The sequence below is a fragment of the Copadichromis virginalis genome, linkage group LG20 (genome assembly GCF_057382275.1).
Source record: "Copadichromis virginalis isolate Kocher_CV1m ecotype Utaka linkage group LG20, C_Virginalis_male_GT1.1, whole genome shotgun sequence".
Classification (NCBI taxonomy): Eukaryota; Metazoa; Chordata; class Actinopteri; order Cichliformes; family Cichlidae; genus Copadichromis; species Copadichromis virginalis.
The window spans coordinates 19,720,619-19,746,246 of record NC_140637.1 but is presented as its reverse complement, the minus strand read 5'-3'; the positions used below and the strand labels follow the sequence as shown (position 1 = coordinate 19,746,246).

The window sequence follows — 25,628 nt, the reverse complement described above, 5'->3', positions numbered from 1 at the left end:
AGCAGGCATTTGCTCAGAGCATTTATGTTACAGATTACAGATTTTATGGACTATATTCCATCTGTGATCTGCGCTATGAGCATTTGTGATCTATTTATGCAACCGGTTTATTGTTACTTGCAAAACACATTGAGGGTTTTACCATCCATCACAAGAAGGTTGGTGTTTTTACTGAGGCTTTAGGGGCACAAGAACTTCTAAGAATCTTAGAGTAATAGCTGTATGGACGTGTAGCCCTGACAATCAGTCACATGCAGATCACATGCCACACCGCAGCAGATTAAAAACAACCACCATCCACTAAAAAGAAGTAAGATCTCTATATTGCAGTAGCTCAATACTAAGGAAGTATAATTGTGTTTTAAGACAAGTTTTAGGTCATGGTTGGTCACCGTCTAACTGCAAAAAGGCAATTTATTCCATAACCTCGGGGCAGCAATTGACTGCTCTGTCCCCCCTGAGCTTCTGCTTAGGTCACATGACCTGAGAGTTCGGACAGGAGTGTAGGGGTGAAGTAAAGTAAAGTCAGAGATGACTCTAAAAAGCACAAGTAGCTAGTGAAGCGAAGCCAGAATGAAACATGATGTTCTGGCTTCGTTTGATTTTTAACTATGTGTTAATGTTTTTGCCAAGTGCAACAAGTGGTTGCACTTGGCCTGCTGTTTTTATCTGTCCTGCAGCAAACATGACAAAAGTACACAACATGCTTTTTTTGTTTGAATTATTTGCCTCTATAGTACTTTAATTTGTTGTTTTACTGTTTATTTCAGACTCCATAGCTGACAGAAAACAGCCAGCATTTTATTAAATCAGCATTGGCTCTAACAGGATGTGAGTGTTTCTGTTACTTCCTGAAGCCTGCTGGAAACCATCTGTCTTGACTCGATTTTGGTCGGCAAAGCTTCAAACCGGCCATCTGTGATTTAGGACTTTTATTTTTGGACTGACGATGGAATATTTTACCAAGTTCCTCTCACACACGGCCCACAGTGTAAAGGCGCCTTAATGCACAAACAGTCTTGAGTCTCTTGAGACAAACAGAGAACTGAAATGTCAGAATGACAAAAAAGGTAAACAGCAGAATGAAACTCACACCGCTTGTGTCGTAGTTTCACCCTTACAATGAGTGTAACACAAACCCTGCCGTCAGTTATCGTTTTGTGTCCTTTTATGGAAGGAAGTGAAGTTGAACACCTGTATCTCTGAGTCTGTTTGCATCACTGCCGCTACTGTTACAAAGATTAAAGTACCTAATACAGACCGTTTTCTAGCAGTAAAAGCTGCGTTGCTAGTGCATGTTTGATTATTCCTCTTCCTTCTTCTTTTCTAATGCTTTATAATCTCTTCCCCCCCCCCATTCACTCTCTCCAGGTGAGTGCTAATGTCCTGATCTTCCTGTGCACCAACATCATTGGCATCTGTACCCACTACCCTGCCGAGGTTTCCCAGAGACAAGCCTTCCAGGAGACCAGAGGATACATTCAGGCCCGGCTTCATCTGCAGAGGGAGAATCAACAACAGGTAAACCTGCACACACAATTCTATCTCCCAGCACTTATTTGCAACAGAACACAAAGAGTCTCTCTGCAGTGTCAGTGTTTAATGACTAGAAATGAACATAACTTTTTGATCTTGATGTTGCAACATTTAGCGACACTCCTAATTCATGGTGGTTGCTTTCTCCAAGACGCTGGAAACACCTTTGACTCGTTTTTATTGTCAGGAGTTTATCTACATTCTATATAACACCCTCATTTTACTTGGAACAATATCACTTACACAAGCACGTCCTCCAGGAAAAAGAACATCAGATGTACACGAGTACATTTATGAGTACATATACCTGCATGTGAACCTTTGCTGATTCCTGGTTTGGCTGTTGATGAGCTCTTTTGGTGTGGAGGAGGGCTCGTCACCAACACCACCATACTCAAACAGTTTCATTATTGAAAGCAGTGATGTTTTGACTCTTTCTGAAAGCGTACGGCCTGCACAGTCCATTTATTTCTTCTTTTTGTAAAGATGTATGTCAGTTAAAGTGAACTATATGTGGTTCAGTATGAAGCAGCAACAAAAACTAGAGATTGACACAAAAGTTGTTTGAAACAGTTGTTATGTTTAAATTAATAAATGGCTTTAAATTCGCTCATAGCATGAATAACATTTGAGCGAAGAGTATGATGAGATGTAGCAGGAAGTTGAGGCCCTCTTAAGCCAGCCAAGGCTTTATCAACAATGGAGGAGGGCTGAAGAGAGGCATAACAAGCAATAGACTATAAAGGCATGACAGCGGTACATTCTAGTGGCTGTTTTATTCTAAACCCAAGAATTAGCACCATCTCACAGCACAGTGTCCATAAAATGAAGCAACAAGCATATGAGATCAGCAACAATAGACCAACCCAGAAAACAGGGTATCAATAAATACACGCTCAGTGCCGACATCCATTTCCTGTGTGGTGCTCCGACAGAATCCTGGGTCCTACAAAAGACATCTTTATATAAAACTATATAAAGAAATATATGTATATCTGTCTAAGGCTTCTAACTTGGGAAAAATTTCACTTGCAAACTCAATGCAAATCTGTCCATTAATCTTTGTGTTCTCCTGCCAACAGACAAACTGAATTAATGAAATAAGTAACTTCCTCAAACAAATGTAGTTTTTAGCTCATGCTACTGAATCCAGAGGACTAAAAAGCATATTTTTGTCTCTCAAATGGATAGGATAAGTATTTTCAGCTGCTGACAGGATGTTCCTCTGTGAACGATGGAAAGAAAAATGCCGACATGTTCATGATAATGAAAGGAAAGGGCACCCTTTTATTTTTGATAGTTTAAGGATAACATCTGGGGCGCAGAAAAGTGCAGCATATCAGGCTCTGGATGCACTGACAACACTTGTTAGACAAATCAGAAAAAACACGTCCTGTCTGCCTAAATCTGGACTTCTACCACAGCACAAACACACAGAGCTACTCACTCTAAGATATGAGTTCTAAATGTCTCTGTAAATAATGGGATAATAAGAACACAGGCACAAACACATATATAGAAATGTAACCACAAAATTGTGACTGACAAGATCTGCATTTCCTTGTTTATTTTTTGTGATTTCCAGGAACGTCTGTTGCTTTCAGTGTTGCCGAGGCATGTTGCCATGGAGATGAAGGCTGACATCAATGCCAAGAAGGAAGACATGATGTTTCATAAGATCTATATCCAGAAACACGACAATGTCAGGTCAGCCGGGCGTGTGGCCTCAACACCTAACGTAACATTTAACCCATGAATTCAGATTTTAGCTACTAAATTGTCTTTCTTTTCTATAATTGTTGTAAGAGAGGTCATATCATGATACACTGAAAAACATGTGACATTGTAAAGCATTAAAAAGCCTGTTAGGATTTTGTTAATCCCATAAAATGAAGAGAAAATAAACAAAATCATACCATAAATTCATCCTAAGAATGGCTAACTCACGTTGGTGCACACATAAACACAAAAACACACATGTTTGAGCGCGCTCACAGAGTCAGAAGACGGTAGAGTGGTTTGGCAGAGTGGAGGCTAATTAACACTAGTGAGGGAATACTTAATCACCAGCAGCCAAGATAAGATAATCCCCAAAGATGGAAAGCTTCAGCACACATTCAATTACAGCACTGAGCAAACACGGTGCACTCGGTCCCTCACACACACGCGCGCGCACGCACACACACACAGATGCTTTAAGGTCAAACACCCTTCCTCTCTCAAGGTCATCTGCCCTGATAGTAACATAATGCAATAGTATATCGCTGAGGTGTAGCTAAATCAAACTGAATCAGCTTCGTAGGTTTTTATCTCTCATGATCGAGGATTAACTGTGTTTTGTTTTTGCTCCTCTTCATCTCGTCCTCAGTATTCTGTTTGCAGACATCGAGGGTTTCACCAGCCTGGCGTCTCAGTGCACGGCTCAGGAGCTGGTCATGACACTAAACGAGCTCTTTGCCCGTTTTGACAAACTGGCGTCGGTAAGCAGTCTTCCGTTACTTGTGTCTGTTTCTAAAAGGGATAGTTTGGCAGTTTAAGGGGTTGTTTTAGAGTGTTGATAGTGGATTTTTTTTTATCCTTTGCTGTTTCTTGTGTTTCTTTGTTTTAAGTTTAAAAGCAGGTGAGAAGTATGAAGTGCTTCCTGTATGGATATGTGTTTTTATTTATATTTTTATCTTGTCCTGTTGTCTTTTCTTCCTCAGGAGAATCATTGTCTCCGTATTAAAATTCTGGGTGATTGTTACTACTGCGTGTCCGGGCTGCCTGAACCCCGGGCTGACCACGCCCACTGCTGCGTGGAGATGGGTGTTGACATGATAGAGGCCATCTCGTGAGTAAAAACAGTGTATACATGCACCTGTATGTGGTGTTTGTTTCTGCGTTGTTTACAGTGTTTTGCATATTCCTCCCACTGCTGATGAGACACTCGTGTGTGTCTGTGTGTGTGTGTTTCTGTTTTCCAGGCTGGTGCGTGAGGTGACAGGGGTCAACGTTAACATGCGCGTCGGCATTCACAGTGGCCGTGTGCACTGCGGCGTGCTGGGACTCAGGAAGTGGCAGTTTGATGTGTGGTCCAATGATGTCACGCTGGCCAATCACATGGAGGCGGGAGGCAAAGCAGGGTGAGAGCGAGAGAAGCGTTTACAGTTTGTAAAAACTATCACAGTGTTTTAAGAACTCCAAATGCACGGCCACTTACTGCGATCATTTTTTTACCCTTTGTTTTGTTTTGATGTTTTTAAATTGCTACTGCTTCAAAAATAATTTGTTGCTGTCTGGAATTCATATTTTTCCGTGGTGGTACAGTTCGTACTGATGTCGGAGGTTGTTAAAAGCTCTCCTGTTATGAAAATATCATATTTGAACTTCAAGAAGTACAAGTGATAAGGCCATTTTGAGACTTGACTTGAAAAGCTTTCTGCGCTCTTGAACGTTGTTTTACAACAAATTAAAAGAAATTGTTTCATTCATTTCTAACATGTTCCTGACTTATGTTCAGCAGCAGTTCTGGAGCTATTAATATATGCCTGCTGTCCCCCTGTGTATGCCTTTAATGTGAAAAACAAAAAAAAATAAACACCCCACATAAAGCCACTTCCTGGTCTTTTCGTCCCTGCCAGGCGGATCCACATCACAAAGGCCACGTTGCAGTATCTGAATGGGGACTATGAGGTGGAGCCAGGTTTTGGAGGTGAGAGGAATGCGTATCTGAAGGAGAACAGCATTGAGACATTCCTGGTCCTTGGCTGCAGCCAAAAACGGGTCAGTACACAAACATACACACAAATATAAGAGGTGTAGGCGGGGAAATCTTCACCAAATTGAGACATTGGTCAGAGTTTTCTAGTCGAACCTGAAAAAAAACCCACCAGAAAGGGACCAACAAAAAGGTCGTCACACACTAAAAATATACATAGAGATCAGATGACTGCCATGACAGTATTGCCATTAAGAAAACTGAATCAAGAACATAAATAAAATAAATAAACAAAATTCAACATCCTATTGGTTTGAGGAAAAAGTAGAGGTCACTGCTTGTGACAGTTCATTTGGTATCGCTGAAGACAAGGCCCCCATCTCTTGTTAGATCTACCCTGAATATCTGTTTTATACTTATGCATTTCTTCCATCTGTATAACAAATAACACCACCTTAATTTAATATGCAAAGGTATATGGAGATTTAGACTTAAAGGTTTCTATGGAGCATCAAAAAATCACCAAGCTATGGTCCAGTCCATCTGGAGAACATGCCAGTCGCGTAGGGCCAAAAAATAAATACTAAAAGAAGAGTCGTACTGTATATGTGTCAACATGACAGGGATTTCACAGAGTAACAAGAAAGTAAAGTAACGAGTAAGAAAATGAGAAATATAAGTAATGAGTAATGTGTAATGTGTAATACATGCTCATTTGGAAGACCGTATTTGGTATAAAGGAAATGATGCTCGTCCGTAACACATCTGCCAGAGTCACAGTCTGCATCTACCTGCATCTAACACCTCATCCAGCTGAGCAGGCATAAAAGAATGGTTATGCCATAGTGGGACATGTAAGGAGACACTAGGAGCCTGTCTGTGATTGCAGCGCTGGAGAATAACAGAGTAAGAGGATGCATTTTTAACAACTGAGGTCTCAAGGTGTACCCACAGGGGGATATCTTCATTGCTTGCATCACTGGATTGGTCTATCCACTTCCAATAAACAAAGGCTCTTGAATTGGCTGCCCAGTAGTAGAGTCTCAGGAAGAAGAAGCCCAAGGCCTCCCACCCTACTGGACTTGTGTAGATGGGCCTTAGACTTTCAGTGTGACTTGTAGCCACAAGTAGGTAAAGTAGTAAAGTCAGTAAACTCACCATTTTAATAGGGTTCACCCTGACAGTCATAGTTAAAGGCAGCACTCTACAACGTTCGATATTGGCTCTGAGTTTGTTGACTAATTCCATGAAATTAAACTTCAAGAGTAAAAAAATCATCTGCTTGTCTAAATGGCAAGGTTTTCAGAAAGTCTGATGAAAGTTATGAATGTTAAGGGCATAATTTGACCAGATAGATTTAATAGATACAGTGTGAATACCATTCCACTGACAAACTGGGAGTTTTGTTGCTTTAGCAGGCGATCAGTCCAAAGAAAACAGGCCTGTCTTCTAAAGCCAAAAGAAGAGTTGGTGGGAGTGTGTTGCTTCAGGTGTTGCTGAAATATGAAATATAATCCAGGAAATACAGCAGCTGGAAAAACAGCAACCTCCCGCTAATCCAAGAGGAACATGTAAGATGACATAGGATAAAATATAGTGGGGAATTCTGGCTAAAACATTATATAACCTGTAAAACAGCTCAAATTGAGTAAAATACAATAAGAAAGGACAAAATAGCTTGATAAGATGAAACATTATACAAAAAAAGAACACAATTAAATATGGCCACAGTTTGGATTTCCCCTGATATCTATAGTCTCAAAATCAAAAGGCGCAAACAAACACGTCCCTTCACCAAACGCCTACTTTCAGCTTCTCCTCTTTCCACATTGTATTCATGAGCACAGGAACACATCCCTCCACTTTCTTCCATTTATCCAACCTAAGATCATGGTGGACTGGAGGCTGTGCCAGCGGTCTTATGGCAAGAGGCAGGATACACCCACCAGTCTGTTGCAGGGCGAAAACAGAGACAGTCTACCAGTTACGCTTGCATTCACACCTACAATCAATTTAGATTTGCCAGTGAAGCTAACCTGCATCTCTGTAAATCCTATTTTGAACATGAATATTCACTTTTGCTTAAAACAATGAAGTCTTGCCAATTTAAAAAGTATTAACATATTACATTGGAAACACTGAATATGAAATAAACACAATTCCATTAATTATAAAAATGCATTTAGGCTCCTATGGTGTCTTCAGACCGTGAGAGGAAGACAGAGTACCAGGGGAGAGAACATGCAAACGATGGTTTGAAACCCAGAACCTTCTCACTGTGAGGCGACACGGCTAATCACCGAGTCATCATACCTGTTATAAAGCATTTATTATTATAACATAAATCATCAGATAAGAGTTTTGTGTAAGAGCAGGTTACACTTATCTTAACAGTAGGGTGTTAATTATTTTTTCCCAGTTGTGCTGGCAAAATAAAAAATGAAGTGCTTAATAAAATGATTCATTTCAAATCATTTTATATTTCTGAACTACTTTAAAGTACAAAGGTTTTGAAGCACATTGGCGATATAACAGATAGTGAAGATGTAATAGTTATTGAAGGAAACAGAGCTGAAAAAGCATAATTTGTGAATGAAGTCCTCTTGAAGATCCCGAGCTGCCTCGTGGGAAAATTGAAAGCCAGAATTTAAACAAACCCTCAGTCACACATTTTGTCGTTCTCCATGTTGTGTTGCACGAGAACAGTTGGTCAAGCCTTCGTGTTGTTCTCTCCGAGCAGAAGGAGGAGAAGGCGATGATGGCGAAGATGCAGCGGACAAGAGCCAACTCTAACGAGGGGCTGATGCCACGCTGGGTTCCCGACAGAACCTTCACCAGGACCAAAGACTCCAAAGTCTTCAGACAAATGGTGAGACTCGACATCGACGCGCTGCTTCACAGCGACAGAGCGGCGCTGCAGCTTTTCTGCCAGAACCATAATTTTGTCTGCTCTCTTTCTTCTCCAGGGGATTGATGAAACCTCCAGTAAAGACAAGTAAGCACGGACTCTGACACACCACTTTGCCTGATTGGGTTACCCCTGTTATCGCCTGCTCAGTCTGTGCCTCTTCTTTTTGCAGCCGTGGCGTTCAGGAAGCCATGAACCCAGAGGATGAGGTGGATGAGTTTCTGGGACGGGCCATTGACGCTCGCAGCATCGACCAGCTAAGAAAAGACCACGTTAAGAAGTTTCTACTCACCTTCCAGACTTCCAGTCTGGAGAAAAAGGTTAAAACTGTGATGCCTCATTATTGCTAAAGCTTTTTATCTTAAATATCAGCCATGTGTGGAAAAGTCTACTCCTATTATTTCTGATTTCTTCTTTTTTTTGTGCAGTATTCCAAGAAGGTGGACGATCGTTTTGGAGGCTATGTTGCCTGTACTCTGCTGGTATTCTGCTTCATATCCTTCATACAGATTGTTATTTTTCCACAGTGAGTATTTCACCCATTCCCATAATGCTCTACTGCGAATGCTTCTGTGTATAACCCCATCAAGGGGACCCGTTAGGCTCATTTGTAGCTATTCTTGGTTTCTGTGAGAGTACTTTTGCATGAGTCACAGCTGAAATGATTTATCTGTCCTTTTACAGATAAGATTGATTAAAAGAAAAAAATCTCACAACCCCAATGATGTAAAACATTTTAAGTTATTAACAAAAAACAAAAACAAACATGCTGATGTTATTTATGAGATCTGATCTCGTTCGTATTTTGACTTTAACCTCCTAGGACCTGGCGTCCACATATTTGGACGTCACATTTTGGGTTGCCTAGACCAAAATACAAAATTTTGCTCTACAAGGGCCTGATATTCATGTACAAGCACATGATATTGCCACTGCTCGATCAAAAATTAAAACGAATGTCCTCATTTATGGATCTCATTTTTCTCAGAAACAAAAATCTTGTAAAAAAACTATTTGTTTTTACATTCATGAGGTCCCAATCAGCCCAAATATCAAAGAGAAATTAAATGCCATGGTTAAAGATGGCGAAATGTTGTCGGTTTCAGCATAAAGACCAAACTGTTGCAGCTAATGTAGAAATTCTAAGGCTTCATTATGAAAAAGTTTTCATAATTTCATCTTTATTTCTGAAATATCTAGCTTTTTCTCACGCCAAAGTGTTTAAGCTCTAGGGGTGCAACGATACACAAAATTCACGGTTCGGTTCGATACTTTGGTGTCACGGTTCGATATTTTTTCGATACAAAAAAAATGTTCATGCCTTTTTAATTTGTCATTTATTAAAATTATAAATATATATTTTAACTCAAAAGTACAGTTTTTAAATTTAATGTTGCTGAAACAAAAGTAATGAAAAAAATAAATATATCTCAGGGCTCTCAAAATTTCAAAATCCCTGGTAGCCCTTCGGGCAGGGACTCTTCAGTTTTTGGTAGCCCAAAATAAATGTAAGTAGCCCGAATAAAAAAAGAGAGCAATTTTTTGATTGATATTTTGTTTCCTGTTTTGTTTCCTTTACAATATTATACATTAAAGTATAATATTGTAAAGGAAACAAAACATTCAACAAAAAATTGTTGAAAAACAAATTACAACATTGTATAAAAATTACAATCATCAACTCAAATACTTGGTTCTAATTGAACAGAAATTTCTATGAACTTGTAAGAACTGTGTAGGACATGAATCAGTCTGTGTCAGATCCTGAATTTGAAATTTCCGCTGAAGTCACAGGTAAGAGACAAGTGGAACCAAGATCTAGGCCATTTGCTTTTTGAAGTTTGCAAAGACTACTAAATTTTGCCAGTGGTAGTTCACTCTTTGCAACATAGTACGCTGTTCTAAACAGATTTTTCAGGTTTATTTTTAGTATGTTATTTGCAATTGGTGTTTGTTCTGGGAAAGATATTGCAGACTGCGCAATAATGCATTTCTTGCATTTGGGGGCCTTTCTTAAAATGACTGGTCCCAGTAACAAAGGCGCTTGTCGACTCAGAAATCGAGAGAAAACCAACAACACACCCGGCAGAACATTATGTTATTTACACGGGTGCACATAAGTGGTCCGCATGTGCGCATTCGCTGTCAAAATAAAAGACGCGCACCAGATAAGAAGTTGCAACGCGCGTTTGCGTCCATATAAAAAGCACTGTTTTTGTCCACTAGAGTGGGATTTTCACGGCACATTCCGCACCACCTCTCTGTGCGTTCATCATTTGTTTGAAGCCAGCTCACCTCCTGCAACCACTTTTCCGAGAGCTTCTTTTGTGGTTCGGACTCCTTCTGACATTTCTTTGGAGGTGGAGGAACACCAAAGTAATTGCTTAAAGGAGCTTCTTCGACATCTTTAAGAGTTCTAAACAAATTTCTGTCCTCCTCCAGAAAATCTTATGTATGCAAACACGCGTTGCAACTTCATATCTTGTGCGCATTTTTTTTTGTTGTTTTTTTGACAGCGAATGTGCACCTGCGGACCACTTATGTGCAGCCCCGGTTATATAGCTCGTTATATTGCAGCCACAGAAATTATTTTGTCCATGAAACCATAAAGCTGCACTTTCTTTTTGCCTTATAGTCTGATTTGTCATAACTTTTCCGTTTTGTGGTAAGCTTTTCTTTGGCTGTCACTTCTTCACCCTGACCTGTCTTATTTGGCTCAGCAGAACTAAAATATATATCCTGCTGCTTTTACACACACACACACACACACACACACACACACATAACGGTCAGTGATTCTCTGCGCGATCAACCTCTCATATGTTTAAGCTTGCTGCGGGAGATTTCACTTGTCATGTTTGCATAGTAAGCTAACGATTGATAAGACGATGTCAGAGGAATTGGTGCGCAAATTATCATCACTCACCAATCAGTACTGTCGCTCTCTATACACAGTTCGCGCGATTGCAAAGTGAAAGCTAGCCCCGGGACGTCGGGCTAGCGATTTTGCAAGCCCTGTATCTGATTGAGGAATCACTCATCTTTGAAAAAGAGAGTTTATTACAGAGAAATGGCTCTTTCCAAAATAAAAGCTATACTATACCCTTCTTCTGGGCTATATTCTCAGCAGCATATTGTAGCGGGTCAGGGCTGTTCGGGGTTCTGTTTGTACAGTTATGTTTTGTTTATGTTGCCATAGTGACGGATGACGCCCTCTCGCTGCGACGATGTGTCTTTCCGGGGTCAGAGGGCGCCCTGTGTGTTATTGTTGTTGCTGTGCGGTTGCCGCGCTGAGCAGTTAGCTATCGGTAGTGTTCTTCTGCAGATGTCAATAAACGGCTGTGCTCCCTGGCTAGCTCACGGGAAGCAAGACCAAACGATACCTCCGTCTCCTCCTTGTCTGAGCTCGCCACAATATTAAACATATCAGGTCCCCATAAGGAGAATCATGTGCTAACGGCTGTCTAAATGACTCGGGTAAAGTTTGTAGCATGCATGTTTGTTGTTTTTGTCTGCTTCCACTTGTCTTTGCACTAGGATGATGTCGGCATAAATGTGCAGTCATATTCATTGTGTTCCCACTAGTGCTGTCAGCGTTAATCTCGTTGAAATGACGTTAACGCCACAACACGGCAAATCTCCGTTAACGAGCTACCCCTGATCGCCCCGTGCGTGGGGCTAGACGGCCAACACGTTAACGAGCTAACTGCGCTAACACACTAGTTCCCACCCATGTAATTGAGCATTGCGTGGCACATCCAACATACTGTTTTACTTTAGTCCATGACTCGCTTACCTTCAGGGTCATATGTCACATGAAACCCAAAATAATTCCAAACGCCAGATCTGAATGAGGGTGGGGGAGGTTCAATTTGCCATGTTGCAAGGAGAGCTTAACTTCTGTCTCGCTAGCTTGCCCTGCGCTCTTCCTTCTGACTATGCTGTCTGTGTTGAACGCTCAGTGGATCTGCGCTGGACAGTGCAGCCTAGGCGGAGTAGTCGAACGCAGATTCACTGAGCGCTCAACACAGACAGCATCGTCAGAAGGAAAGTTGATAAAATAAATTACAAATTTTGTATTGTTCATACATATGCGTACCGAACCGAAAGCACTGTATCGAACGGTTCAATATCGATACGAGTATCGTTGCACCCCTATTAAGCTCCCAATGTGTTTTGACAATATAAACTTTCACAGTGCAACAACATTTCCTCCTGAAATCCACTTTTATGTCCAAGTTGTGTCACCTTTGAGCCCCCTGTTGTCAGCTGATTGAGTGCAGTTTATTATACACATCACTCCTGATGTGTAACTGACTGCTGGTCTGACCTTTCCCCACTGATGCACACCGTTCCAGTAAAACGTGATTGAACGACATGTTGCACATGTTGGTGAACTGAACCTGCCCGAGGGTTGCTCCGCCCACTTTAGTGACTAATAAGAACTGATGAGGAACTCACTGGTTGTACACTTTTAGTTATCCTACCTCCTTAGAGTTACAGGCTGTCATGCTGCTGGGCTTTTCCAGATGTTCACAAATATGGATTAAAGCCCCCACACTCATTTTAGACCAGCGTTCCCCAACCTTTTTTGCGCCATGGACCGATTTATGTCCGACAATATTTTCACGGACCGGCCTTTAAGGTGCCGCGCATAAATACAACAAAATAAAACCAGTGCCGATACCCCCAAAAAAGAAGATTTATTCATAACACACAGGAAAACTCCTGGGGAAACCGAGTTAACGATAAAAACATTAAAAAAATAACACTAAAAACCAATAAAAACCCCGAAAACCATAAATTTCACACCCAAGCCTCAACTCTTGCGGCCCTGTACCAAGCGACTCACGGACTGGTCTGTGGCCCAGTGGTTAGGGACCGCTGTTTTAGACCATGATTTTTTGGTATAAATATATTTAGATTGATTGTTTTTTTTTTAAAAACTGTTTTAAAAAATGTTGATATTGTGAAAAACCTTAAGGGTCTTTCAAGGTTCTTCCTTGAAAATGAAATGCCAAAAATAAACTGGGTATTTTTCTGAAATTTTACTGAATTAGATAATAATAATGATGATTGTAAAACAAAACCCTAAATGTCCTTTTATAATCTGTGTTCTCTATTCTTTCCTGCAGCACCCCGGTCATGCTGGGAATCTACATCAGTATCTTCATCATACTCGCCAACATCCTCTTCATCTGTGCCATATACTCTTGCATCAAGGTAGAGCAGGTCACCTGGACTCCATACCAAATGTTGCGCTCATTTTCTTTTTCTTGCCTTCACCGTGTATTTAACATGTTCATCATTTCCGCTCGTAGATTTTTCCAGCTGCGATGCAGACTGTCTCGAAGAAGATTGTCCAGTCTCGCACCAACAGCACGCTGGTCGGAGTATTCTCCATTATCCTCGTCTTTATCTCTGCCTTCGTTAATATGGTGAGATCAAAGTTATCGCTAAACAAATTAAGCGCATCTGCTAACTTTGTGCGACATTGTTTGAAGTCGTGCTGCTTCACTTTCATGCAGTTTGCCTGCGACACCACGGGTTTGGCTGAATGCGTCGCTGAGAAGCTGAACACCTCTGCGGTGACTCCCTGTCTGATCCGCAGCTTGAATGTGTCCGTCGAGGGGGGTCTAGAGATCTGCCCCAGCCGAGGCCCCTCCTGCCCCTTTCCTGAGGTGAGCAAACGGTCCACACGCTTTAAAAGAAGAGTCTCAGATTTGCATTTGTGTTTTCCTGACACCTATCGTCGATGATGCGTGCTTGTGACGCCGCTGCCTCCTGTTTGTGTCAGTATTTCAGCTACAGCGTGCTGCTGACGCTGCTGGCCTGCTCCGTGTTCCTGCAGATCAGCAGCATAGGGAAGCTGGCCCTCATGCTGCTCATCCAGCTCACCTTCCTGCTGCTGGTGGAGTGGCCACAAGTAGCACTGTTTGACAATGCAGACCTCTTTGTCACCTCCAATGCCATGTAAGTGAAACAAGTGTGAAATTACAAGTCACCGAGAGGGTTTACTTCATTTGTACTGATAATTTAAGGGATGAAAGGGAATGGAAGATTTTTATTTTCAGTAATTTAAGGATAAATCAAAATACTTAAAATACCCTTATTTGCTCTTTCATTGATTTTGCTTCTGTTTACTCATGAATTCGAGCATGTACAACAGTGAAATCAAGTTTGTGCATTTTATTAATATATTTGAATCTTTCTGTCTGTTTTTAGTGATTTAAATGAAACTCAGTGGTAAGTTTTTTTTTTTAAATTATTATTGATGTTTTTGCATTTAAACCTTTGCCATTGAATTTTTTGGTCAGAACACAAACAAAAAAGTACGGTTTGTGGATTTAGCTTTTAATTCCTTCACTTCACTTCTATACATACATATTCCATTAGATTGAAATCCACAGTTTAAAACATGTTTCATTGTCTCTTTCTAAAAATCTACTTTCATTTATACCTTAGCTGCAAATATGTAGCATGAAATAAATTGATATCAAAATCAAATCCTTAGACTGCTGATGTAAATATCTCTTGCATCATCATTTTAAATGATTTATTACTACTGACTAAAAGTTGTTGTTTTTTTTTTTAATTTAAGGCCCAGTTTCAATGAAACTACAAACCAGTGGTAAGCCTACATTCAATGTTACTTTTAATTTTTGCATCTTGTTCAGTTACTATAATGTATTTTGCCCAATTTTAAACATCACCTTTCTTTAAATGTTATTTTCTTGTTGATTTTTTGCTTGTTTCTTTCTCTGTTTAATGTTTTTTTGTAGTCTTTCTTTAATCTCACTGCTTGTCATTCTCTCCGCAGCTCGTTTGTTGTGACCAAAGTGTCCCTGAGGGTCATGACTCCAGTGATCCTCACAGTTTTTGTCCTGGCACTGTACCTGCACGCCCAACAGGTTGAATCTACTGCACGCCTCGACTTCCTGTGGAAATTACAGGTATGGACATCAGGGTCCGCTAGAGGGCGCCACCTGACAATGTTAACCTAAAAGATCTTCCATTAATACCTCAAACATGTCCATGAGTAAAAAGTTGATAGAGCTGTTGTATGGTTAATTGAAATTAATTATTATATTATTATATCACTGTGTCTATAAGAGCTGATTTAGTTAATAAATAACCTCTATTTCCAGGCCACAGAGGAGAAGGAGGAGATGGAGGAGCTGCAAGCCTACAATCGTCGCCTCCTCCATAATATCCTACCGAAGGACGTAGCTGCTCACTTCCTGGCACGTGAGCGGCGTAACGACGAGCTGTATTACCAGTCCTGTGAGTGTGTAGCCGTCATGTTCGCCTCCATCAGCAACTTCTCCGAGTTCTACGTGGAGCTGGAGGCCAATAATGAGGGAGTAGAATGCCTCCGGCTGCTTAACGAGATCATCGCAGACTTTGACGAGGTAAACTCAGCCTGTCTCGGAAGGCCGCGTGTGATCGTCATTTGTTTCTCAGGTGCAGTCACCATCTGTGATCTCCTTACTTCTCAGATCATCAGTGAGGAGAAGTACAGGCAGCTAGAGAAGATCAAGACCATCGGTTCCACCTACATGGCAGCGTCAGGTCTGAACGACTCCACCTATGACAAAGAAGGCCGTTCCCATATTACTGCACTAGCTGACTATGCCATGAGACTGAGAGAGCAGATGAAATATATCAACGAGCATTCCTTCAACAACTTCCAGATGAAGATAGGTAAGAGGAAGTTAGAGGAGGAAACACGGTGGTTATACATTGCTGGTTTTGTTGGTGCAGTTTAACTTTTTTTTGTTTTTTGTCTTGAATTGACAGGTCTGAACATTGGGCCGGTGGTTGCGGGGGTTATTGGAGCACGGAAACCTCAATATGATATCTGGGGAAACACAGTCAATGTGGCCAGTCGTATGGATAGCACAGGTGTACCTGACTGCATACAGGTAGGTTTCTTGTAACTAATAAAATCAGCCCGGATAGGTTATTAGGGAGCAATCAAATATCACTGGGTGGATTTGATGGTAATATTTTATATCTGCACATTTATAGATTGCTGTAGAAATGTGAAATAAAAACACTTTAGAGATAAGATGTCCAGGTGTGCTTTAATACTGAAATGAAATAATATAGAAACAACGATGAAAACAGAACAAAAACAAAATTTAAAGCAATAAAAAACGCAGGACTGCACATAAGTAACAAATACAGGACACATGCAGGACTATTTATACACAGAGGACAAACAGGAAGTAAAAGAAACCAAAACTTCAAAGTAAAATAAGAAATAACCAAAGAAGACCAATAGAGATATGAATACAAGCACTTAGCAGAATGTAAGAGACCTACATGAACACAAAGGGAACAAAGCGTAAACGCAGAAATGAGACTGAGGGAGGCACAACGCAGGGAACAAGACTATTATGCAGACAATAGACGAGGCTCAAACAAGAACACAAGAGACATCACAGAACTGAAAGAGTAAAGTAACAGCAAGAGACTCGATATCATGATATTAAAGATCGCAGTATACTAGAACAATAAAGAAGTAAAAACTCACAAAACTAACATTAGTCAAATAAAAATTGGAACTCAAAGCAGCTTACTATTTGCATTTTTTTCTGAGAGAAATTTATTGAGCAGATATTGAGCTTTTTAGTTGCTGAGTGCTTCTCTAAACTCAGCAGCCTTTTGCTTACTGTGTCTCTCTTCAGTTTAGTGCTGAAGTGTTTGTGGACAGTGGATTTCCCCCCCCTAAAAACTGGCAAAAGCTACTGCTAGCATTGTAAAGTTGTAAACGGTGAGATAAAATTTGTTTTAAAACTTTTATCTATTAGCGGAAGCTGAGACACTGTCTTAAATGTGAAAAACAAAACAAAACCAGAATATAATTTTTTTTTTTTAAAAACCCAAAAAAAACAACAAAGCAGGCCTCAAATATCTCAGTTTCAACATTTCACATATGATTTTTTTTAAAAATATTTTTGGTAAGATTTAGTGGTATGAGTGTTATTATTTACATTTTAACCAGCATCAATACGATTTAAATTAAAAGTTGCTTAATTCAGTTTTAAATGTAAAGATTTCTTGACTTCATTTTGTCAGCTTCATAATAAAAGTTTATCAGTGCAAAAACAGACGAAGAGTTTGAAGTGACTGCTTTTAAAATATTGCGCTCTTTTGTAAATCGTTGTGTACATCTTTTCACAGGTGACCACAGACCTCTACCAGGTGCTTGTAAGCAAAGGCTACGTGCTTGAGTGTCGTGGGGTCGTAAAGGTAAAAGGTAAAGGCGAAATGACAACCTACTTCCTGAATGATGGACCGCCCAACAGTTAGCAGCCAAGACAGCGGCAGCAGCAGCAGATGCTGGGATGACCCCCCCACTGCAAGGACACGGCACCACTGAGCGAGGACTCGCGGTGTGAGCGAGCGGCTAAGAACTAGAGACGCCACCACTTGAATCCCGAGCAAAGAGGGGGAAAAAGAGAAACTTTGAAGACTTCAAACGGAAAGTGTTCTAGATGAGAGGAAAATGTTCTCGTTTGACGGCCGTTTTGGATCCCGTACATGTCGAAGGACACGTGTTTTTCTCATGTCTAGCCTCTCTCTCAGGCTTCTTGAAAGATGCAAAGTCTGTTTATTTAAAACGCCTTTTAGCCTGTGTCAAAAGAAGATTAACGCTGTACATACGGCTACTTTTTTATTTTACTTTGGGTCTTTTTGTTCGTTTGTTTTCTTATTCTGTATTTTTTTTTTTTTAATTTCACATGAATTACAAACAGGTACTCATGTTTTATTTCTGCATTAATTATTTATTTCGATCTCGATGTTTTGTGCAAAAAGGGTCCTTTATGAAAAAGTGTGGAAACATACGGGCACAAATATCCAGTCTATTACACGTTTTTTAAGTGTGTATGTACATGCATATTTGTGTGTGTATGAATATATGTATAAACTGAGGAGGAATATATTGACCAAAGACTAAAGTATTTACTAAAAGCAAGGCAAGACGTGTGGATATGTTCTTGCTAGAGTTAGCAATGATCTCCGCCTCTGTTATTTAAGCAGAGGGCCTGAACCCTCCGTCTTTCTGCCCAAATGCTGGCCACAAAGTCTGCTCCCTCCCTTTTTTAGACTATGTACAAAACATTTATTTCGTCTGTCATTCAGGCAGCAAAGAGCATATCACGAACCCTAAATTCAAACGCTGACCTCGATTGTTAAATTAGGTTAACTTAAAACTGACTAAAGACGACTAAGGATGTTATCAGAAGGTTATACCTGAGCAGTAAAAGTAGAGCCAGCCAGGATTTGGCCCCTCTTCATCCTCACTTCACATCCGATTGGTTCCTTAGAGCTTGAGCCGTTTTTTCGGCCGTGACAGTACACCGACATCGACTGCTCCTTCCCTTTCAGAGAGGTATTGTTTTGGTACAGATGGAAATGAAGGAACTTAGATCCGAGACCCGTTCCAGAGCCTTCGGGGGGGGAGGGGGAGAAACTTTGGATTTCAATGCATCGGTATCGCACAGCCTGATTCTTCTATGAAGAAGAAATAGATGAAGGAAATTAATATATATTGATTTTAACTGAATACTGTGCTTTGTAATCCTGAAGGGGCATAACTATTTTCACTGTGAGGTTTTTATGATACAATGAAACTGCTTTCTTGCCAAACATAACTGCTTTGAAGCATGTCTGATTGTGGTATCTGGTTTTCATTTTTGTTCGTTTTCAGCGTAGGGTATTTTGTATCACTTCTGTATCCATCATTTGTATATTCTTAATGTTGTTATTATTATGATGATTCTGATTAATTATTATGCTTAATATGATGACTCCATTCCGATGAAGAGGATCAAAGACCAGCACGCTTTCTTGTAAAATGCCAGTCGTAAAGCTCCAGCTCACTGGTACCAACTGATCAACTGCAGCCAATGAGTTCTGCTGTTCAGTCCTGATGTACAGTACAGTATTTTTAAGCTGACGATAGGTGTGATCATGTATAGTAAGTAATAACCATTAGCTGCCTTTGCAGCAGAGCCCAAGTGGTGTATGCTCACATAAGCATAGCAGTAAACACACACACATTTACAAATGAATCACTGTGCTTTTTTTGTTTTTTGCTTTTTTTTTTTTTTTTAAATTCATGCCACTACTGCAGTATTGTAAATCTCAGCCAGGCTTTTCGGTGACCTCCACACACGTTAAAGTTCTCAGTGGTAACAAACAGCATCCCTCGTGTTACGCTGTTTAAAGAGGACAAGGTCGAGTTGGTAGGCCTTCACATATTTTCTCTCCTATTACACCCGCCTCAGTGGAAAATGAAAGCACTGATTGCTGAGTCTGATTGCCTTAAGTTGACATAAAACAAATCACAGATTAACACTAAATGGGAAGTGTGCTTGCTTTCCCTGCCTGGACCGCTAATGTTCGGGCAGAGAGAGAGAAAGAGGGACAAGGGCTCGTCGACATTATTATTATTATTTTTTACGTTAACTTTCTCATCGTTGTAAAGGTCTTGGTTCCCCCGGGCGCAGCTTTCTGTTAATTTGTAGGATCAGCCCTGACTCAGCTCTTCCCTCACACTTAGCAGTGGCAACCAACAGTTGATCACGTTTGTACCAAAGCCAGCTCACGCAGCCCTGTGCTTTTGGTCCCTCCTGTGCAATGATACTCGGGCTTGCGTCTAGAGGACAGTAATGCAACGGAGATCACCAACTATCACATGAACTGTGACCAATGAAGAGTGATTCGTATAAAGCAAAGAGTTTATAAAATGCACTTGAGTTTATTATAAAGATGTTCATTGTATGTATTCTATTTCTATTGGCTGTCCATAGACTTGTGTTGATTGTTAACTCTTGGGATGCTTTTGGGAGGGGAAGGGAAGAGGAGAGGGAAGGAAGGTTTGTCCCCATACTACTGAAACAGTGTTTTTGCTCAGGCCTGATGAATCCTTCCGTATTTGTTTTTGTTTTATTTGTATTTTTCCCTGAGTTGGAAGAGTTGAAAAGGGGATTTTTTTTTGTTGTTTTGTTTTTTGCAAAGTTTTGAAGGACGAGAAGAGTTGAGGACTATGACAAAGAGAAAAATAACATTTCCCCTTGAAGAAAAAAATAAAAAAAAATCAATGGCTGTTTTGTGTGACTGTATTTTTGCTCCTGATGCTGAATGTGACTCAGTCATTATCTTTGCTTTATAGAAACCTCCAGTAGTCTTAGCTTCCCTAAACCTTATTCTGCCAGAGGTTTTTTCCTGTTAAAAAGGAGTTATTCCTTCCCACTGTCACCAAGTGCTTGCTCATAGGGTGCTGTCTAATTATTGGGGTTTTTTTTTCCTCTATTATTGTAGGGTCTTTACAATATAAAGCACCTTAAGGTGACTGTTGTGATATATAATTAAAACTAAATTGACCTGAGTTCCTTTTTTGTAAGAAAAAAGGGTTTTAGATCACATTTTTTATGTAGGGGGACCTTAAATCCATCATTTTTATGTGTAGGAAACAAGCCTTCAAACCAAGGTATTCTCAAAGGTAAAGGGCAACAGCAGCAGGAAACATGAGAAAAGACTCCTGATGATCAGTGCACCAACATTATCGGCATATATAAGCTGCTGAGGGCAGCACAGTGGCGTAACGGTTAGTGCTTTTACCTCCCAGCAAGTATTTCCTGTGTTTAAATCCACCATCTGTTCAGGGCCTTACTGTGTGGTGTTTACATGTATTTCAGCTTCCTCCTACAGTCTGAAGACATGCAGTTAGTGGGGTTAATTGGTTCACGTAGATTGACCATAGGTATGAATGTGAATGGTTGTCTGTCTCACTGTGTTAGCCCTTTGAGAGACTGGCCAAGGTGTACCCTGCCACTTACCCTATGGGAGCCGGGATAAGCTCCAGCCCCTCTGACCTTTGAGGGTCAGATTCATTGACCTCAAATTGGATAAGGGGAAATAACTGGGTGGATATTACCGATTTCTAACTGTTGGTATCTGTTATGGCCACAGGCTTTTGTGCAAGGTTTGCCGTGTGTGTGTGTGTGTGTGTGTGTGTGTGTGTGTGTGTGTGTGTGTTTTGCAGGAGTTTCCTGGAAAACCTGGCCCTCCACACCCGGCCAGGGACATTTGAACCCTGCCTTTTGAGACCTCGCCCTGTCTTCACTCCGACTACTCCTTTGCTGACAGTGTTTGCACCGCCTCCATGCAATGGCAACCCTGTTTGTTTTGTTTTGTTTTGTTTTGTTTTATTTGACCTATTATCTTAATTCAGTTTCTAAACATACAACTGCCATCCATTCATGGCTTTGCACCACTGATACAGCCTTACATGAACCATGATTATTACTAAGTTTAATAAACCTTTGGTAATCCCTATTCAGTGGGTGGTGTGACTCCATTCTTTGTTGTGGCCTTTGAGGCAGTCATAATAGCACCAGCATGTATAACAGCCAACAAATGAGCATGAAGAGACAGGAGAAACCATTCACAGCACAAACACAGAAACTAGCTGACCTGAGTATAAACGGAAAGGGAAATCTTTTTATGTTTTGTGTTTCTCAAAGACATAAATTGTGACACGATTAGATTTCAGGGAACAAACCGTTATCATTCTGCTGAAGGATCCCAGTGTCAGCCCATACTGTACTGATTTCACTGCTTCAGCACTGGAGGAGGTAAATATATTTCAGACACATAAGAAATAGGAAGCCTCAGTCATCACATACTAGTTGGCAGTTTTGATTTCCAGTGCCAAACAGGAAGTCTTCAAGGACTGGGTTTCAGGATCAGTTACTGCAACTTGTGAACTTGCGGTCATGCATACTTTATGAGATGAATATATAAGAGATTAAATTCGCTCAAACATGTGTTTATATTCCCAGATTCCAGCACAGAAGTGACAGAATCCCTCACCTGGTGTAACAGAGCTGAAACCTTTGTAGACTTACTTTCTGAGTCTACAAACACTGCTTACACACTGCTTTTTTTATGACTTAAATTGAAATATGTACTTTCAAACTTAATTATATTTTTTTTAACTGTAAGTAACCAACCTTAATTACCATGAGCATCTCAACTCTGAAAGTAATTGTAAGAGTTATTATTTGATTATTTTAGGAATCACTGCACTTACACATGGCTCCTTAACAAAGGGGATGTTGCTGACATGGTTTTGCTGTGGTGAAACCCAAAATCCACATCTTAAATCTTTTCTCTTTGTCTTCTTATGGGGCTGTTTTAATGCCATGTAAATGAGAACCACTGGTGAAAAAAAATCTTAATTTGTTGCCAAGGTTGGTACTTTAAAGAAAAAAAAAACTGGCTAAAAAGGTGAAATTAGATGCCTTTTTTAAAGGCTTTGTATGACTTAATAAATGGAAATATTAAATAATGCAATACAGCAATGAACACAACTAACACATGAATTATGGTAAAACTTCAATTCACATTAATCATTTTAAAAGAGCTCATTATCTTTAATTATGCAACTTTTTTCATACTAGGCAATGACATCACAAGAATATCAGGCGTGAGTTTAATGTAAGTTGTTTTGGAAGTCTTAAAACATATCAGCACGTCATGGCATGGAATGAAAAATGAACTGTTAGCTGGCATTATCTCTTTTCCTTTCAAAAAGGATGCTCCAGTGTATCCTCTGTGTAAGGAGGTAATACAAGAATCGCCAAAGCGACTCTAATGGTGACTATAATGGTGAGTTCCATTTGAAGCTGGAATTTCTGAGTTTTTAATTGCAATGCCCATTTATATATCAAATACTTTTCAAGATAAATATATATTTTTAGATGGTCCGTCAGCCCACTTCCACCATGTTTTTCCCACACTTTGAAATCTGAGGCAATGTTTGAACATGATTACCTCAAAAACCAAAAGCCTGAAATTTTCGCTGGTCTTTCTTACCATAAAAATAAATCATGACCTATAATTTGGGACGGATACATAAAAAAAAAATATCAGAAAATGCATTTGCCATGCAATGTGGAACAAATATGCAAGTAGTCTTGTAAAGTTCCATATTTGAGCACACAAAAAAGAAATTAACAATGCAAAAAATGACTAGTGGCAATCTGTAAATTGTAACTAAAACATGCAAAACATTTTCTAAAAATGATTTTTTTTGGTGATAAAAATTATGGAAATGCTCTTTTCATTCAACTTTCGTGCTGGATTTAGCAAATATGATACAAGTTATACCACAGAAACAACAATATCAGCAGATCTGAACAGAAAAAATATCCAAATAGTTTCCAAACTGTAATCAAATTAAAACTGAGACAATAACTTAAAATATATGTGTACTTTTTTCATTTTTCACACCCACTTTATATGCATGCACATTGGCCTGGAAGGGTCAGATAAGTCATACTGAGTTTAAAAAATAATAAGAGGCATTAAAATTCAACAAGTAAAAATAAACACAGAAAAAAATATTAAATGTATTGAAAAAAACTAGTAACTCATCTGAAATGACTAGTCTTCAAGGAAAGGTTGCTGTGTCCAGATGATTTAAACACAAAATTATGACAGAAATCAGAGATAGTTGCCCAGAAAATGTTCTAAAAATTCAATGATCTGAGATGTAAGGACCCTTATTGTTAGTGATGCATCAATGGCCCTGTACCTTACTATGGAGTAAAGCAAATCCTGTTTTTCCTTGCTTTAACAACTTTAAGACTGAATACCCTTTTGTTTTTCTCCAATGAGCAACCCTCCAACATTTTTACACCTCCAAAAACTGGCTGAGCAGTAACTTTCTACAAAGGCTTAATACTGTACATGTCATTCAAAGAATTACTTAAATGTAAAAAAAGAGAGCACACTCATTACAAAAATAGGCTTAACACTATTGCATGAGGCAAAAAAAAAAAACCTCTAAAAGTGTGCATGTTGTCAGTTTAATTTCACGTTTTCACATCATGTTTGTTGCTGTTTTTATGTGTGAGGTAATTTGTGTTACTGCAAAAGTTTTCATAACAGGCTGAAGTTCGGGTCCGTCTTTAACATTTCTTTAACAAACCTATGAAAGTAATAAAAACAAGTTCACTCACATGTTATAAAAAATAAAACAAAAAAATTATTTGATTTGAAAATGTTACATACTTGGTCATTTCGCTGTTCTTTCGAGGAAACCGTCTGACTAGCATCCATGGCTCAGGGTTCTTGGACACCATCCAGCCATACCTCTGGCTCTCTGTCAGAGGCACCATGTAGAGCTGGTTTGGAGCTGGAGAACAGAGGAAACCAAGGCTCTCATTGTTTGATGCAGCTGTTTACTCATCAACATTCACATCTGTTATATTTACTCACATCTAGGTGTTTGAAGCCGCTTAATCATCGCTTCGCATCTCTCATGGCTCCCATTGTGTATGTCAGTGCTGTGGGGAAGAGGCTGGTCAGAAAGTTGGCAGTCCTCTACACATCTGAGGTGTCTCGGTTGTTCTTGAAGAGAAGGTGGCATCCCGGCTTTGATGTTGCTGTTGCCATCTGTAATGAGATATGTTACCACTGCTGTTACAACTAAATATGGTCTAATAAAGCTTGTCAATGGCCCTAAAGGACAATATTAAGTTGCCTGCTGCTACAATCAATCTAATAGAGCAAATTTGGGGATTTGACGGATATACATCAGGGATGTGCAGCAACTGTGTGATGGCATCATGTCAATATGGACCAAAATCTCTGAGGAATATTTCCAGCGCCTTGTTGGATCGATGCCACAAAGAATAAAGGCAGTTCTGAAGGCAAAGGGGAGAAGCAATTACTGAGTGTAATTTAATTCTATTTTACTGACCAAATAAAAAGTCAAAAGATTGTGAAAATAAATTAGGTATTAATAAATTAAAATCAAAGTTCATGGTGTAGACATAAATCAAATGTCTACACCATGAACTCCAAATACAGACTGCTATCTTTTATTCTTTTTGAAGAGTTTTGAAATTATGAGCCAATTTTCCACGTAGCTAAACCTTTAGGTAACTCTAGGCCAAAAGACAACCAAGCCCCGCTTTCAGACCTATTGTTCACATAAGCGAAAGCAAAGCTCTCCTTACCGTTAGGATTAGACGGTCCCCGGGGATTCAGTATCATTCTATCGCCTATCGGGTTCTGATAACCCAGGTATGTCAAACCAAAAAAGGTCATAACGTTGCAGTTTGTCTGCCCGAACCTGCCGTAGAGACACACCAGAGACAAAACCCCCTGTAAATAAACCAGAACTTTCCGTTTACACATAACCATGGCAACAAGCCCCGCCTACCCGGAACCAACTTAATGATAAATAACTTGCTAGATTTCAAAGATGTCTGGTGCGAGTTAGGGCTGTCGTATATCTGTTGGATTCACATCATTACAAAGAAAAAATCTGTAATCATATTGGCATAAAAAAGGTTCAGTTAGAAAAGACAAAACAGATAGTGATTATAAAATTGTGTTTCGCTAACGTTATGAAGAATTTCTTTTTACTACTGATACTGCTATATCTCAAAAGCAGTA

At 39.8% G+C, this 25,628-nt stretch overlaps 2 protein-coding genes across 2 annotated transcripts in view; one reads left to right on the top strand and one right to left on the bottom strand.

Annotated features, from left to right (window-relative positions):
* Positions 1 to 20,262, top strand: part of adcy6a (adenylate cyclase 6a) — a 53,608-nt gene extending 33,346 nt beyond the window's left edge. Inside the window, exons 4-24 of the mRNA XM_085444299.1 lie at positions 1,372 to 1,521; positions 3,122 to 3,243; positions 3,905 to 4,016; positions 4,239 to 4,366; positions 4,500 to 4,658; positions 5,157 to 5,298; positions 7,974 to 8,102; positions 8,200 to 8,228; positions 8,314 to 8,461; positions 8,570 to 8,667; positions 13,277 to 13,364; positions 13,463 to 13,579; positions 13,670 to 13,822; positions 13,939 to 14,114; positions 14,367 to 14,387; positions 14,743 to 14,772; positions 14,962 to 15,094; positions 15,290 to 15,553; positions 15,641 to 15,845; positions 15,942 to 16,066; positions 17,331 to 20,262. Coding sequence (XP_085300425.1) covers positions 1,372 to 1,521; positions 3,122 to 3,243; positions 3,905 to 4,016; positions 4,239 to 4,366; positions 4,500 to 4,658; positions 5,157 to 5,298; positions 7,974 to 8,102; positions 8,200 to 8,228; positions 8,314 to 8,461; positions 8,570 to 8,667; positions 13,277 to 13,364; positions 13,463 to 13,579; positions 13,670 to 13,822; positions 13,939 to 14,114; positions 14,367 to 14,387; positions 14,743 to 14,772; positions 14,962 to 15,094; positions 15,290 to 15,553; positions 15,641 to 15,845; positions 15,942 to 16,066; positions 17,331 to 17,459 — 2,658 coding nt within the window. The 3' untranslated portion in view covers positions 17,460 to 20,262. The remainder of the gene's footprint in view (positions 1 to 1,371; positions 1,522 to 3,121; positions 3,244 to 3,904; positions 4,017 to 4,238; positions 4,367 to 4,499; positions 4,659 to 5,156; positions 5,299 to 7,973; positions 8,103 to 8,199; positions 8,229 to 8,313; positions 8,462 to 8,569; positions 8,668 to 13,276; positions 13,365 to 13,462; positions 13,580 to 13,669; positions 13,823 to 13,938; positions 14,115 to 14,366; positions 14,388 to 14,742; positions 14,773 to 14,961; positions 15,095 to 15,289; positions 15,554 to 15,640; positions 15,846 to 15,941; positions 16,067 to 17,330) is intronic.
* A 3,747-nt stretch (positions 20,263 to 24,009) lies between these two features.
* On the bottom strand, positions 24,010 to 25,388 carry spmip11 (sperm microtubule inner protein 11). The gene is made up of 4 exons (XM_085444670.1): positions 25,187 to 25,388; positions 24,444 to 24,620; positions 24,237 to 24,360; positions 24,010 to 24,153 (listed from the first exon to the last, which is right to left on the bottom strand). The coding sequence occupies exons 1-4, from the start codon at positions 25,371 to 25,373 to the stop codon at positions 24,105 to 24,107; spliced, it is 537 nt and encodes a 178-aa protein (XP_085300796.1). The 5' UTR covers positions 25,374 to 25,388; the 3' UTR covers positions 24,010 to 24,104.
* Between the last annotated feature and the right edge of the window lie 240 nt (positions 25,389 to 25,628).

Excerpts from the sequence above, each read along its gene's own strand:
- spmip11 (XM_085444670.1), bottom strand. The coding sequence starts at position 25,373 with ATGGTTATGTGTAAACGGAAAGTTCTGGTTTATTTACAGGGGGTTTTG. Across the intron at positions 24,621-25,186 it reads GGGACCGTCTAATCCTAACG|ATGGCAACAGCAACATCAAA; the intron begins GTAAGGAGAGCT and ends ATCTCATTACAG. Across the intron at positions 24,154-24,236 it reads AAGAACAGCGAAATGACCAA|GTTTGTTAAAGAAATGTTAA; the intron begins GTATGTAACATT and ends TTACTTTCATAG.